The sequence below is a fragment of the Scyliorhinus torazame genome, chromosome 4 (assembly GCF_047496885.1).
Source record: "Scyliorhinus torazame isolate Kashiwa2021f chromosome 4, sScyTor2.1, whole genome shotgun sequence".
Lineage (NCBI taxonomy): Eukaryota > Metazoa > Chordata > Chondrichthyes > Carcharhiniformes > Scyliorhinidae > Scyliorhinus > Scyliorhinus torazame.
Genome location: NC_092710.1, coordinates 342,899,443 through 342,914,339, shown reverse-complemented (window position 1 = coordinate 342,914,339; position 14,897 = coordinate 342,899,443). Strand labels below are relative to the sequence as shown.

Below are 14,897 nucleotides of genomic sequence, written 5' to 3'. Positions count from 1 at the left end.
CAGTTCCATCTTGCTGCTCTATCATTCAGTTCCATCACGTCCGCTCGATTATTCAGTTCCATCATGTCTGCTCTATCAATCAGTTCCATTATGTCCGCTCTATCATTCAGTCCATCATGTCTGCTCTATCATTCAGTTCCATCATGTCGGCTCTATCATTCAGTTCCATCTTGCCTGCCCTCTCATTCAGTTCCATCATGTCCGCTCTATCATTCAGTTCCATCATGTCTGCTCTATCATTCAGTTCCATCATGTCTGCTCTGTCATTCAGTTCCATCATGTCCTCTCTGTCATTCAGTTCCATCATGTCCTCTCCGTCATTCAGTTCCATCATGTCTGCTCCATCATTCAGTTCCATCATGTCTGCTCCATCATTCAGTTCCATCATGTCCGCTCCATCATTCAGTTCCATCATGCCGCTCTTTCATTCAGTTCCATAATTTCCGCTCTATCATTCAGTTCCATCATGTCTGCTCATAACATTCAGTTCCATCTTGTCAGCTCTATCATTCAGTTCCATCATTTCTGCTCTATCATTCAGTTCCATAATGTCTGCTCTATCATTCAGTTCCATCATTTCTGCTCTATCATTCAATTCCATCTTGTCTGCTCTATCATTCAGTTCCATCATGTCTGCTCTGTCATTCAGTCGATCATGTCCGCTCTATCATTCAGTTCCATCTTGTCTGCTCTATCATTCAGTTCCATAATTTCCGGTCCATCTTTCAGTCCATGATGTCTGCTCTATCATTCAGTTTCATCATGTCGGCTCTATCATTCAGTTCCATCTTGTCTGCTCTCTCATTCAGTACCATCAAATCTGCTCTGTCTTTCAGTTCCACCATGTCCGATCTATCATTCAGTTCATCATGTCTGCCCTTTCATTCAGTTCCATCATGTCTGCTCTGTCTTTCAGTTCCATCATGTCTGCTCCGTCATTCAGTTCCATCATGTCCGCTCCATCATTCAGTTCCATCATGCCCGCTCCATCATTCAGTTCCATTAGGTCCGCTCTGTCTTTCAGTTCCATCATGTCCATTCTATCAATAAGTTCCATCATGTTTGCTCCATCATTCAGTTCCATCATGTCTGCTCTGTCATTCAGTTCCATCATGCCTGCTCTATCATTCAGTTCCATTATGTCCACTCTATCATTCAGTCCATCATGTCTGCTCCATCATTCAGTTCCATCATGTCTGCTCCATCATTCAGTTCCATCATGTCCGCTCCATCATTCAGTTCCATCATGCCGCTCTTTCATTCAGTTCCATAATTTCCGCTCTATCATTCAGTTCCATCATGTCTGCTCATAACATTCAGTTCCATCTTGTCAGCTCTATCATTCAGTTCCATCATTTCTGCTCTATCATTCAGTTCCATAATGTCTGCTCTATCATTCAGTTCCATCATTTCTGCTCTATCATTCAATTCCATCTTGTCTGCTCTATCATTCAGTTCCATCATGTCTGCTCTGTCATTCAGTCGATCATGTCCGCTCTATCATTCAGTTCCATCTTGTCTGCTCTATCATTCAGTTCCATAATTTCCGGTCCATCTTTCAGTCCATGATGTCTGCTCTATCATTCAGTTTCATCATGTCGGCTCTATCATTCAGTTCCATCTTGTCTTCTCTCTCATTCAGTACCATCAAATCTGCTCTGTCTTTCAGTTCCACCATGTCCGATCTATCATTCAGTTCATCATGTCTGCCCTTTCATTCAGTTCCATCATGTCTGCTCTGTCTTTCAGTTCCATCATGTCTGCTCCGTCATTCAGTTCCATCATGTCCGCTCCATCATTCAGTTCCATCATGCCCGCTCCATCATTCAGTTCCATTAGGTCCGCTCTGTCTTTCAGTTCCATCATGTCCGATCTATCAATAAGTTCCATCATGTTTGCTCCATCATTCAGTTCCATCATGTCTGCTCTGTCATTCAGTTCCATCATGTCTGCTCTATCATTCAGTTCCATTATGTCCACTCTATCATTCAGTCCATCATGTCTGCTCTATCGTTCAGTTCCATCTTGCCTGCTCTCTCATTCAGTTCCATCATGTCCGCTCTATCATTCAGTTCCATCATGTCCGCTCTATCATTCAGTTCCATCATGTCTGCTCCTTCATTCAGTTCCATCATGTCTGCTCTGTCATTCAGTTCCATCATGTCCGCTCTGTCATTCAGTTCCATCATGTCCGCTCCGTCATTCAGTTGCATCATGTCTGCTCCATCATTTAGTTCCCTCATGTCCGCTCCATCATTCAGTTCTATCATGCCGCTCTATCATTCAGTTCCATCATGTCCGCTCTGTCATTCAGTTCCATCATGCCGCTCTATCATTCAGTTCCATCATGTCCACTCTATCATTCAGTTCCATCATTTCTGCTCTATCATCCAGGTCCATCATGTCTACTCTATCATTCCGTTCCATCATTTCTGCTCTATCATTCTGTTCCATCTTGTCTGCTCTATCATTCAGTTCCATCATTTCTGCTCTATCATTCGGTCGATCATGTCCGCTCTGTCATTCAGTTCCATCTTGTCTGCTCTCTCATTCTCATCCATCTTGACTGCTCTCTCATTCAGTTCCATCATTTCTGCTCTATCATACAGTTCCATCATGTCTGCTCCATCATGCCGCTCTATCATTCAGTTCCATCATGTCCGCTCTATCATTCAGTTCCATCATGTCTGCTCTATCATTCTGTTCCATCATGTCCGCTCAATCATTCAGTCCATCTTGACTGCTCTCTCATTCAGTACCATCATGTCTGCTCTGTCATTCAGTTCCATCATGTCTGCTTCATCATTCAGTTTCATCATGTCTGCTCCATCATTCAGTCCCATCATGTCTGCTCTGTCATTCAGTTCCATCATGTCTGCTCTATCATTCAGTTCCAGCATGTTTGTTCCATCATTCAGTTCCATCATGTCCGCTCCATCATTCAGTTCCATCATGTCCGCTCCATCATTCAGTTCCATCATGTCTGCTCCATCATTCAGTTCCACCATGTCCACTCTGTCTTTCAGTTCCATCATGTCCGATCTATCAATAATTTCCATCATGTTTGCTCCATCATTCAGTTCCATCATGACCGCTCTATCATTCAGTTCCATCATGTCTGCTCTATCATTCAGTTCCATCATGTCTGCTCCATCATTCAGTTCCATCATGTCTGCTCTGTCATTCAGTTCCATCTTTTCCGCTCTGTCATTCAGTTCCATCATGTCCGCTCTATCATTCAGTTCCATCATGCCGCTCTATCATTCTGTTCCATCATGTCCGCTCGATTATTCAGTTCCATCATGTCTGCTCTATCATTCAGTTCCATTATGTCCGCTCCATCTTTCAGTCCATCATGTCTACTCTATCATTCAGTTCCATCATGTATGCTTCATCATTCAGACCATCATGACCGCTCTATCATTCAGTTCCATCAAGTCTGCTCTGTCATTCAGTTCCATCATGTCCGCTCTATCATTCAGTTCCATCATGTCTGCTCTATCATTCAGTTCCATCATGTCCGCTCAATCATTCAGTCCATCTTGTCTGCTCTCTCATTCAGTACCATCATGTCTGCTGTGTCATTCAGTTCCATCATGTATGCTTCATCATTCAGACCATCATGACCGCTCTATCATTCAGTTCCATCAAGTCTGCTCTGTCATTCAGTTCCATCATGTCTGCTCTGTCATTCAGTTCCATCATGTCCGCTCTGTCATTCAGTTCCATCATGTCCGCTCTATCATTCAGTTCCATCATGCCGCTCTATCATTCAGTTCCATCATGTCCGCTCGATTATTCAGTTCCATCATGTCTGCTCTATCATTCAGTTCCATTATGTCCGCTCCATCATTCAGTCCATCATGTCTGCTCTATCATTCAGTTCCATCATGACTGCTCTGTCATTCAGTTCCATCATGTCTGCTCTATCATTCAGTTCCATAATTTCCGGTCCATCTTTCAGTCCATGATGTCTGCTCTATCATTCTGTTCCATCATGTCGGCTCTATCATTCAGTTCCATCTTGTCTGCTCTCTCATTCAGTACCATCAAATCTGCTCTGTCTTTCAGTTCCACCATGTCCGATCTATCATTCAGTTCCATCATGTCTGCCCTTTCATTCAGTTCCATCATGTCTGCTCTGTCTTTCAGTTCCATCATGTCTGCTCCGTCATTCAGTTCCATCATGTCCGCTCCATCATTCAGTTCCATCATGTCCGCTCCATCATTCAGTTCCATCATGTCCGCTCTGTCTTTCAGTTCCATCATGTCCGATCTATCAATAAGTTCCATCATGTTTGCTCCATCATTCAGTTCCATCATGTCTGCTCTGTCATTCAGTTCCATCATGTCTGCTCTATCATTCAGTTCCATTATGTCTGCTCTATCATTCAGTTCCATCATGTCTGCTCCTTCATTCAGTTCCATCATGTCTGCTCTGTCATTCAGTTCCATCATGTCCACTCTGTCATTCAGTTCCATCATGTCCGCTCCGTCATTCAGTTCCATCATGTCTGCTCCATCATTTCGTTCCCTCATGTCCGCTCCATCATTCAGTTCCATCATGCCGCTCTATCATTCAGTTCCATCATGTCCGCTCTATCATTCAGTTCCATCTTGCCGCTCTATCATTCAGTTCCATCATGTCCGCTCGATTATTCAGTTCCATCATGTCTGCTCTATCATTCAGTTCCATTATGTCCGCTCTATCATTCAGTCCATCATGTCGGCTCTATCATTCAGTCCCATCATGTCGGCTCTATCATTCAGTTCCATCTTGCCTGCTCACTCATTCAGTTCCATCATGTCTGCTCTATCATTCAGTTCCATCATGTCTGCTCCATCATTCAGTTCCACCATGTCCGCTCCATCATTCAGTTCCATCATGCCGCTCTATCATTCTGTTCCATTATGTCCGCTCTATCATTCAGTTCCATCTTGCCTGCTCACTCATTCAGTTCCATCATGTCTGCTCTGTCATTCAGTTCCATCATGACCGCTCTGTCATTCAGTTCCATCATGTCCGCTCCGTCATTCAGTTCCATCATGTCTGCTCCATCATTCAGTTCCATCATGTCTGCTCCATCATTCAGTTCCATCATGTCCGCTCCATCATTCTGTTCCATCATGTCCGCTCTATCATTCAGTTCCATCATGTCTGCTCTATCATTCAGTTCCATCATGTCTGCTCCATCATTCAGTTCCATCATGTCTACTCCATCGTTCAGTTCCATCATGCCGCTCTATCATTCAGTTCCATTATGTCCGCTCTATCATTCAGTTCCATCATGTCCGCTCTGTCTTTCATTTCCATCATGTCCGATCTATCAATAAGTTCCATCATGTTTGCTCTATCATTCAGTTTCATCATGTCTGCTCTGTCATTCAGTTCCATCATGCCTGCTCTATCATTCAGTTCCATCATGTCTGCTCTCTCATTCAGTTCCATTCTGTCTGCTCCATCATTCAGTACCATCATGTCTGCTCCATCATTCAGTTCCATCGTGTCTTGTCTCTCATTCAGTTCCATCCTGTCTGCTCCATCATTCAGTTCTATGATGTCTGCTCTATCATTCAGTTCCATCATGTCTGCTCTATCATTCAGTTCCATCATGTCTGCTCTATCATTCAGTTCCATCATGTCTGCTCTCTCATTCAGTTCCATTCTGTCTGCTCCATCATTCAGTTCCATCGTGTCTTGTCTCTCATTCAGTTCCATCCTGTCTGCTCCATCATTCAGTTCCATCATGTCTGCTCTGTCATTCAGTTCCATCATGTCTGCTCTATCATTCAGTTCCATCATGTCTGCTCCATCATTCAGTTGCATCATGTCTGCTCTATCATGGGCTGGTTTAGCTCAGTGGGTTCGTGTTATAACCTGCCTACTTACCATTGGCTGGGGACTAATGACTATCCCACAATCCTGTGGGAGTATGAGCTTCCCCAATGAGGTGGGCGGAGAAACCACTAGTAAACTCCTAGTGTAAATAAAGCTGGCCAGTTCAGGAACCAGCAGGAAGGAGTATGTAGCAAGGGAAATTACTGCTCTACTGTTATATATATATGTTATAGTAAATAAATGTTATTACTTTGTATCCTTAAAACTCGTGCTGTATTCTTCGTGGCCCTTCCAAAATTTAGACAGCTGGTTTTTAATGCCGAACAAGGCCAGCAGCTTGTGTTCAGTCCGCGTACTAGCAGAGAATTCTGAATTCTCACTCTGTGACCCGAACAGGCGCTGGAATGTGGCGACTAGGGGCTTTTCACATTAACTTCATTGCTAATGTAAACCTACTTGTGTCAATAAACAGTTTTTATTTTAATCAGTTCCATCATGTCAGCTCCGTCATTCAGTTCCATCATGGTCGGGGACAAAGTAGATTCGCACCCTGACACTCCCTCCGACACCCAGGCGCCTTGGCATTGCCAACCTGGCACTCTGGCGGTGCTACATGGGCACCATGGCAGGGGCATCCTGACATTGCCAGCCTGGCAGTGGCACTGCCTGGGTGCCAGGCAGGCAGTGCCAAGGTTCCCGGGTGCCACATTGACACTGCCAGCTATGGAGCCTGGTAAGCCTTACCAAGTGGAATGGGGATGAAGGGTGTTCCCGGGGACCTCCCTGAGTTTGGGAAGAACGGGTGGGGGTGTTGTAAAGGGAGGGGAGTTGAAAGGAGGGAGAGAAGATCAGGGCAGCCTGACAAAATGGACTCACCAACAGGAAATGATTAAAGTATGGCCACAGCAGAGAAAAACGTTCCGAGGCCAAAGAAAAACGCCAAAGTGCCGTTGAATAGCGGCCTGTTTCTCGCCGTTGAAGCTGCTGGGAATCACTCCACTTAAAACGTCCAAAAAAGACACAGATTTTTTTTCCCGTTGAATCACACGCCTTTTCTGAAATGTGGAGACTACAACTGCACACATGGTACTGCGGATGTGGGCCGGGAGTCTCCTTTCCAGAGACGAAAGCAGGGATTCTCCCATCTCGTTCACCCTGACACCGCTGCAGCGAGAATGGAGAATATGGTACTCAGCCAAAACTCCATTTAGTGCTACCGGACCGGGGAATCCCAGCCGCGGGCGAGCTCGGAGAAATCCGGTCAATGTGCTCCCGCCACCGGAGAATCAGAACTGGCCCCTGCTAACGCGAGGAGTGTTGACCAGGTGCTATTCACATTTCTTTGCCATTCAAATTTATACATGGCAGCAAGAGTGCCGCTTTCCCCTCCCTCCACAGTCTCGGGCCACCATTTTGAAAACCCTATCCCAGCATCCTGTGGCAGACCCCCTCCCCCACCCCACAATGCAATGTTAATCCCCTCCCCCCCCCCCCCCCCCCCCCCCCCCCCCGCTGACGAGGGAAACACTCCAACCCCTCAGCAAAGAGGGGAATCCTCCTACAAACATGGCAATAATGGGTCACCCCCCCCCCCCCCACACACACACGCACACACCACGAGCATGCATTACGGTGACCCGACCCCCTCAGCCCACCCTCCCCCTTTAGTTATCACTTCCCTGATATTGCCAGTGGTGCATTGCCCCCTGGCACCATGGCATTGACACCCTGGCATGACAGCCTAGTCTGGCGCAATTGATCCAATGGGGGGATAAAGGGGCTTAGCCCATTGGTCATGTGCCCCTCTGCCCCACTGCCAGGCTGCAGAAGAAGGGTTCCCTGAGGGTCTTCCAGATTTGGGGAGCTCGGGCTGTGGGTAAGGGGTAGACTCGGGATTGGCATCCAGTTTTTGCCCCTTCCAGCCCTAGTCAACCTAAAGATCGCTATTGGCATGTTGATCTCAGGCAGCCCTCTGTTCAAATTCTTCATCCTGTTCTGATTGGTTTAACATGGATTCTCACCGCGATGTTTCTGAACATTCTTGTTATGATTGACAACTGCTGACCACATCAAAGCAGCTAAGTGGCTTCACTTTCTCTTTTCTAACTGTAGAAAGCACTGAGCGTGTGGTCAGCAGCTGTCAATCATAACAAAAGGTTTCTAAACATTACGGTTAGAATCAGTGGAGGGGAGGGGGGGTGTTACTTCAGGTACATTCAAGCCTGAAGACAAAGACAAAAATAAACAAACTTTCTGGCAGCTCTGTCAATCAAAGGCGAGTGAAGGTACTGCTCTGCCAATAGTGATCTTCAGCTTGCCCAGGGCTGGAAGTGGCAGTCCAGACATGGGACATCCATACCAGGGGAGGGTCCCAAATTCAACCCCTTACCCCCCGCCTTAGACCACCCAAATGCCAGGGCCCTTGGACGACCCTCCATCTACAGCCTGGCAGCAGGAGAGGGTCACATGACCAATAGGCTAAACCCATGACCCCCCCCCCCTCGGGGTCCATCACGTCAGGAGTCAGTGTGGGGTGGGAAGCCAGCTGGCACCGGTGACAGGGGAATGAAAACTAAGGGCAGGTCTGCCGCTTGGTGCTGATCCCGTTTCTGTCCCGACTCAGGATCCTCCGACTGATCGGGATTCCCAATCCTAGCGGTGTGAAAGGGAGAATCCCGGCCATGGTCTCACCAAAACTCTGTACAACTGTAACAAGACTTTTATTCTTGTACCCCAACCACCTTGCAATAAAAAAACAACATGCCATCGCCTTCCGAATTACTGTTTCTGTATACAATTTTTCTTGCATTCCTGGTACGTGAATACCAAATCTCTTTGAACATCGCCACTTGCAAGTTTCTTACCTTTAAAAAAAAGCAGAGTATTTCGACACTTCCCAATAAGTCCTCTAGTACCTTCACTGACGGTGTGGAGTTTGCACGTTCTCCACGTGTTTGCATGGGTTTCACCCCCACAACCCAAAGATGTGCAGGGTAGGTGGATTGGCCATGCTAAATTGCCCCTTAATTGGAAAAAATAAATTGGGTACTCTAAATTTTATTTTTAAAAAGTTTAAGGTTTTTGTTTGAGAGTATATCACTTCCATACTTAACCTAGAATTTAATGATATTATGATCACTATTTCCCAGTGGACGTTTTACTCTACCATTACTAATTAACCTGCTTCATTCCAAATCACTAGATCTAAGATAGCTTTATCCCCAGTTAATTTCACAACGTATTGCTCCAGGAAACTCTCATTAAAATATTCCATTAACCATCTTCCAGATCACTCTTGCAAATTTGATTGTCCCAATCTATATATGAAGATTAAAGTGCCCCACAATTATTCCATTGTTTTTGTTACAAACTCCACTAATTTGTTGTTTAATGCTCTGTCCAATGGTAAACTACTGTTAGGCGGCCTATAATCTGCCTCACCAGTGTTTTCTAGCTGATTCTACTTCATAATCTTCTGAGGCCAGGTTCTTTCCCATTAATGGCCTTGTGTCATCCTATGCTACCAGGGTCATCTCTCCTCTTTCACCATTCTGTCAGTCTTTTCTAAATATTGTATACCCTGGAATATTTATTTTCCAACCTCAATCACCTTATAACTTGTCTCTGTAATCATAATTAGATCAAAATAATTTGCTATTTCACATTTGTAGTTCATATAATTGCAGATCACAGAATTGTTATGGTACAGAAGGAGGCCATTTGGCCCATCGTGTCTGCACCAGCTCTCCAAACAAGCATCTTGGCTTAGTGCTATTCTCCTGCCTTTTCCACATACCCCTGTACATTGATTCTTTTCAAATACTCAACGAATGCCCTCTTGAATTTGTCTCCACCACACTCCCAGGCCGTGCATTCCAGACCCGAACCATTCGCTATGTGAATAATTTTTTTCTCACATCACATTTTCTTCTTTCGTAAATAACTTTAAATCGGTGCCCTTTCATTCTTGACCCTTTTACAAGCAGGAATGGTTCATCCCTATCTACTCTATCCAGCACCCCCATGACTTTTAGCATCTTGATCAAATCTCCTTTCAGCTGCCTTCTCTCCAAGGAGAACAGTCCCAACCTCTCCAATCTATCCTCATAACTGGCATTTCTCATCCCTAGAACCATTCTTCTAAACCCCTTCTGGACTCTGTGGCACCCAGAACGGTATACACACTACTCCAGCTGAGGTCTAACTGGTGTTTTGTATAAGTTCAGCTAAACCTCCTTACTCTTGTACTCTATGCCCTATTAATAAAGCCCAGAATATTATATGCTCTATTAGCTGCTCTCTCCACCTGCCCTGCCACCTTCAATGATCAATACACATGTACACCCAGGTCCCTCTGCTCCTGCACCCCTCTTTAGAATTTTACCCCTTATTTTATATTGTCTCTCCATGTATTTCCTACCAAAATGCATCACCTAACACCTCTCCATACTGAAATTCACTTGCCAGCTATCTGCCCACTACATCAACCAATCTATTTCTTTTTGATGATATGCACTGTTCTCTTCACAGTTTACATCATTTCAGAGTTTTGTATCATCTGCAAATTTCAAAATTGTGACCTGCACACCAAGATCTAGATCATCAATACACATTAGGAAAAGCAAAGGTCCCAAGATTTTGTTTCTGGTTTCGCAGTAATTTGCTTTTATGTCCCAAGATTGACCCCTGGCAATACTACTACAGACCCTCGTCCAGCCCGCTAAATATCCATCGTTTCCAATCGCACACACTGTTACGTCGCGTCCCACCAGTTGTTCCAACAAAACAGGAAGGTGTAAAGATGAGTGCTCTTGTAATAACATGGCTACATAAAGGGTCACATGTCTGGTTTAGGGACTGGTTTAGCACAGGGCTAAATCACTGGCTTTGAAAGCAGCCCAAGGCAGGCCAGCAGCACGGTTCAATTCCCGTACCAGCCTCCCCGAACAGGTGCCGGAATGTGGCAACTAGGGGCTTTTCACAGTAACTTCATTTGAAGCCTCCTTGTGACAATAAGCGATTTTCATTTTCATGTCGGGAGCAAAGGAGTTCTTCTTGGGAGCATGGACAGCGTACAAACATGAAGTAGCTGCTCGGCTAGTGAATAAATTACTGTTTGTTACAAGTCCTTGTCATTGACTCAGGAACCCAACACATTTACATAGATGAATCATAAATGAGTCTCCACAAGTTCCTTTGAGGAAAGTTAAGAGGTATTTTGCATGTGTCTTGCCTTGTTTATTCTTTGTTATCAAGATTGAACACAATGAAGGAACACAGGAATTACTAAACAAAACAGACGAACGCTCAGCTCATTTGCCGTCTGCCATCTTTGCAGTCACATGATGCAATAGTAATTGAGCTGATGATGAATCAAAGCAATAAATCTTTATTCATGACTTAATCTGAAGAATAACACGTGTTTTTTGTCACTTCTTTTGCAGTTATTGAGTGGCACTGGTTTTCTCCAGGCCCTGCAGCAGTTTCCAAAGGACACCATCAATGATGAAACAGTAGAACTTCTCCAGCCGTATTTCACTATGGAGGATTATACTTTTGAACATGCTAAGAAAGTCTGTGGCAATGTTGCTGGCTTATTATCCTGGACGCAAGCTATGGCTTCCTTCTTTTCCATCAACAAAGAGGTTCTGCCTCTGAAGGTAATACTGGGTGGAATTCTCCATTCCCTGCCACTAAGATTGGGAACCTCGATTGGGCGGAAAATGGACGTTGGCAGAAAAATTGGATTCACAGAGCAATGCTTTTCATGAGTCTGTGATTGACAGTTTCATGGTTCAGACACAGCTGCTTTGATGAATTGTTTATTTATATTTCCCTTCACGCTTGAATGCATCTCATGTACTCTACTTTGATGCTAACCGTAATGTTCATAAGCACCCCGGGACCAGATGGGATGTATCCCAGGTTGCTGTGGGAGGCAAGGGAGGAGATTGCAGTGGCTCTGATGTTTTTTTTAAAAATTGCTCTGGCCACAGGAAAGGTGCAAGAGGACTGGAGGACAGCTAATTATTCAAGAAGGGAAGTAGAGACAAACAGGAAATTACAGGCGAGTGAGCCTAACTTCAGTGACAGGGAAACTTATTGTTTGTAGTACACATTAATGATCTGGATGTGAGTGTAGGAGGTATGTTAAGTAAGTTCGCAGGTGACAAAAAAAATGGTGCTGTGGTAAATAGTGAGGAGCAAGGCCACGCAGAATGATATAGACGGGATGGTTAGATGGGCAGAAAACTGGCAAATGGAATTTAACCATGAAAAGTGTGAGGCAATGCAATTTGGGAGGATTAACAAGGCAAGGGAGTACACAATGAATGGTTGGACCCTTTAAGTACAGAGGGTCAATGGGACCTTGGTGTGTATGTTCACAGATCTCCGAAGTTAGCAAGACAGGTTGATAAATACTATAAATAATATAAATACTGTGCTGTTGGCAGAACCCATAGCCTTTGTTGTATCCAACAATCTCACTGGTATATAATGAGGAGCAAGGTCTTAGATTACAGGACAATATCGATGGGCTGGTTAGATGGGCAGAAGACTGGCAAATGGAATTTAACTATGAAAAGTGTGAAGTTTGGGAGGACTAACAAGGGAATATACAATGAATGGTCAGACCCTACGAAGTACAGAGGATTAAAGAAACTTTGGTGTGCAGGTTCATAGGTCTCTGAAGTCAGCAGGGCAGCTTGATAAGGTGGGATATGGGATTCTTGCCTTAGTTAATCGAAACATTGAATCTAAGAGCAGGGAGATTTCGCTGGAGCTGTATAAAACCCTGGTTAGGCCCCAGCTGGAGTACTGTGCGCAGTTATCGTCACCCATTATAGAAAGGAAGTGATTACACTGCAGAGGGTGCAGAGGAGATTCACCAGGATGTTGCCTGGGCTGGATCGCTTCAGCTATCAAGAGGCTGGGGTTGTTCTCCCTGGAGCAGAAAAGGCTGAGGGATGACCTGATTGAGGTGTACAAAATTATGAGGAACATAGATAGAATGGAAATGAAGGTACTTTTTCCCTTAGTGGAGGGGTCAATGACCAGGGGGCATAGACTTAGGTAATGGACAGGAGGTTTAGAGGAGATGTGAGGGAAACCTTTTTCACCCAGAAGGTGGTGGGAATCTGGAACTCACTGCCTGGAAGGGTGGTAGAGGCGGGAACCCTCGCAACTAGATGTGCACTTGAAATACCACAGGTATTTATGGGTATTTATGCCACAGGTATTTCCAAAGGCTTTATGGGCAGCACGGTAGCACAGTGGTTAGCATTGTTGCTTCACAGCTCCAGGGTCCCAGGTTCGATTCTCGACTTGGGTCACTTTCTGTGCGGAGTCTGCACGCTCTCCCTGTGTCTGTGTGGGTTTCCTCCGGGTGCTCCGGTTTCCTCCCACAAGTCCTGAAAGACGTGCTGTTAGGTAATTTGGACATTCTGAATTCTCCCTCTGTGTACCCGAACAGGTGCTGAAATGTGGCGACTAGGGACATTTCACAGTAACTTCATTGCAGTGTTAATGTAAACCTACTTGTGACAATGAAAGATTATTTTTTTTTAATTATACAAAAGGTTACATATAGAATGCTGGAAAATGGGTTTAGAATAGTTATGTCGTTGATGGTTGGCACGGACGCAATGGGTCAAAGATCCCCTTTCCGTGTTGTAAAACTCCATGAGTCAGATTGTTCGTGGCCTGACACCGAAATCGGGAAAGGCAATTGGGCGGAGAATTAGTCGTGAAGCCAAAATCGTGACTTGCGCTGGGCGCAGGTCAAATTGCAACGCGCCAGCGCCTCAACAGCGGTGTCAATGCGGCCTACTCCACACGTAAACGCTGTTGGCATATCATTAGCTTGACCCGGTATTCTCCGGGGCCTCCACAATACTCCGCTGGGGGCATTGCAGACGGCGCATGTCACTTGTTTTAAAAATCGGGAAAGAGGTGCCGTGGCTGGCGAGAGAGAAAGAGGAGGTAGGACAAGCAGAGGCTGCCGGAGCGAGCAGGGGGGTCCTCCGCCAAACCTGGGAGGGGAGGAGGCGTGCGGGCGGGAAGCGGGGATGACCAAGAAATGGATCACGGGTTTTAGGTGACCCCCCACGGGACCAGGGTATCCAGGCACGGGCAACCATTGCCGCACACGCCTGAAGTGGCCTCTGGTCGTGTAGAGTGACACTGGCTGCATTGGTGCCCCCACCCCTCCCCCGCACCCCAGCTCCCGAACCTCCCCCACCCCCCAACCCAACAGCCCGCCACCCGCTGGCCGGGCGGCACTCGGTCCACCCAATGGAAAGGCCCACGGTAGACTCGGCAGATAGGTTCCAGACGAGGGCCTTGGACTATACCCCTGGCATGGATAGCATCAGCCACTGGTACCCCTGGCAGCAGGGACGAGCACCAGGGCCACAGGCTCCCACGGTGCCAGGGGTTGGGGTGGGGTGGGACACCGGAGCAGTGAGCGCTGGCTGAACTGCGGTCCCGGAGCCAAGCCCACCCCCAATGTCCTCCCATTCCTCTCCCACTGCATCCCCTCTGCAGCCAGCCCAGACCAGCCCACCTCTCACACACTTCTGACAGAGCACCGAGGCAGGTTGTCACATTGTACAGAGGTGTTGAATGTAATACAGCTTTGTGCGAACTTAACTGGTGTCTACCTTTCTGACCTTACAGGTTGTAACGCTACACTTAGGTGGATCCACAGGCGGTACATCAGGAGTGGAGGTGGCCTGCTGTGATTTCCATCCTGTGACCTGGGTCCCCTTTGGCGATTAAGTTCTGGGCGACTGGGCCTGGATGGCCCGGAGGCTGCTCAGGTGTTCCAGGTGGCCACGTGCCACCTTCTTCTGCCTGCTGAGCACCACTTGCACCAGGGATAGGAGGGCTGGGAGTTCGAAGCGCTGTACTGTTCCGGCACCTCCCCTGCGGGAGTCACCGGCATGGGCCCCATCACTTCCTCCTCTTTAAGGGTGCCAATGGCCCCTGGGTTACTCCATGAGATGGGGATACAAGTGGAGCTAGCTCCTGAGGCTCCCCTGCCACCCAGCACTGC

The 14,897-nt window shown here is 46.4% G+C and overlaps 1 protein-coding gene across 1 annotated transcript in view; it reads left to right on the top strand.

Annotated features, from left to right (window-relative positions):
- Window positions 1-14,897, top strand: part of LOC140411190 (dynein axonemal heavy chain 8-like) — a 2,783,184-nt gene that overhangs the window by 2,541,476 nt on the left and 226,811 nt on the right. The window contains exon 70 of the mRNA XM_072500280.1: window positions 11,284-11,499. Coding sequence (XP_072356381.1) covers window positions 11,284-11,499 — 216 coding nt within the window. The remainder of the gene's footprint in view (window positions 1-11,283; window positions 11,500-14,897) is intronic.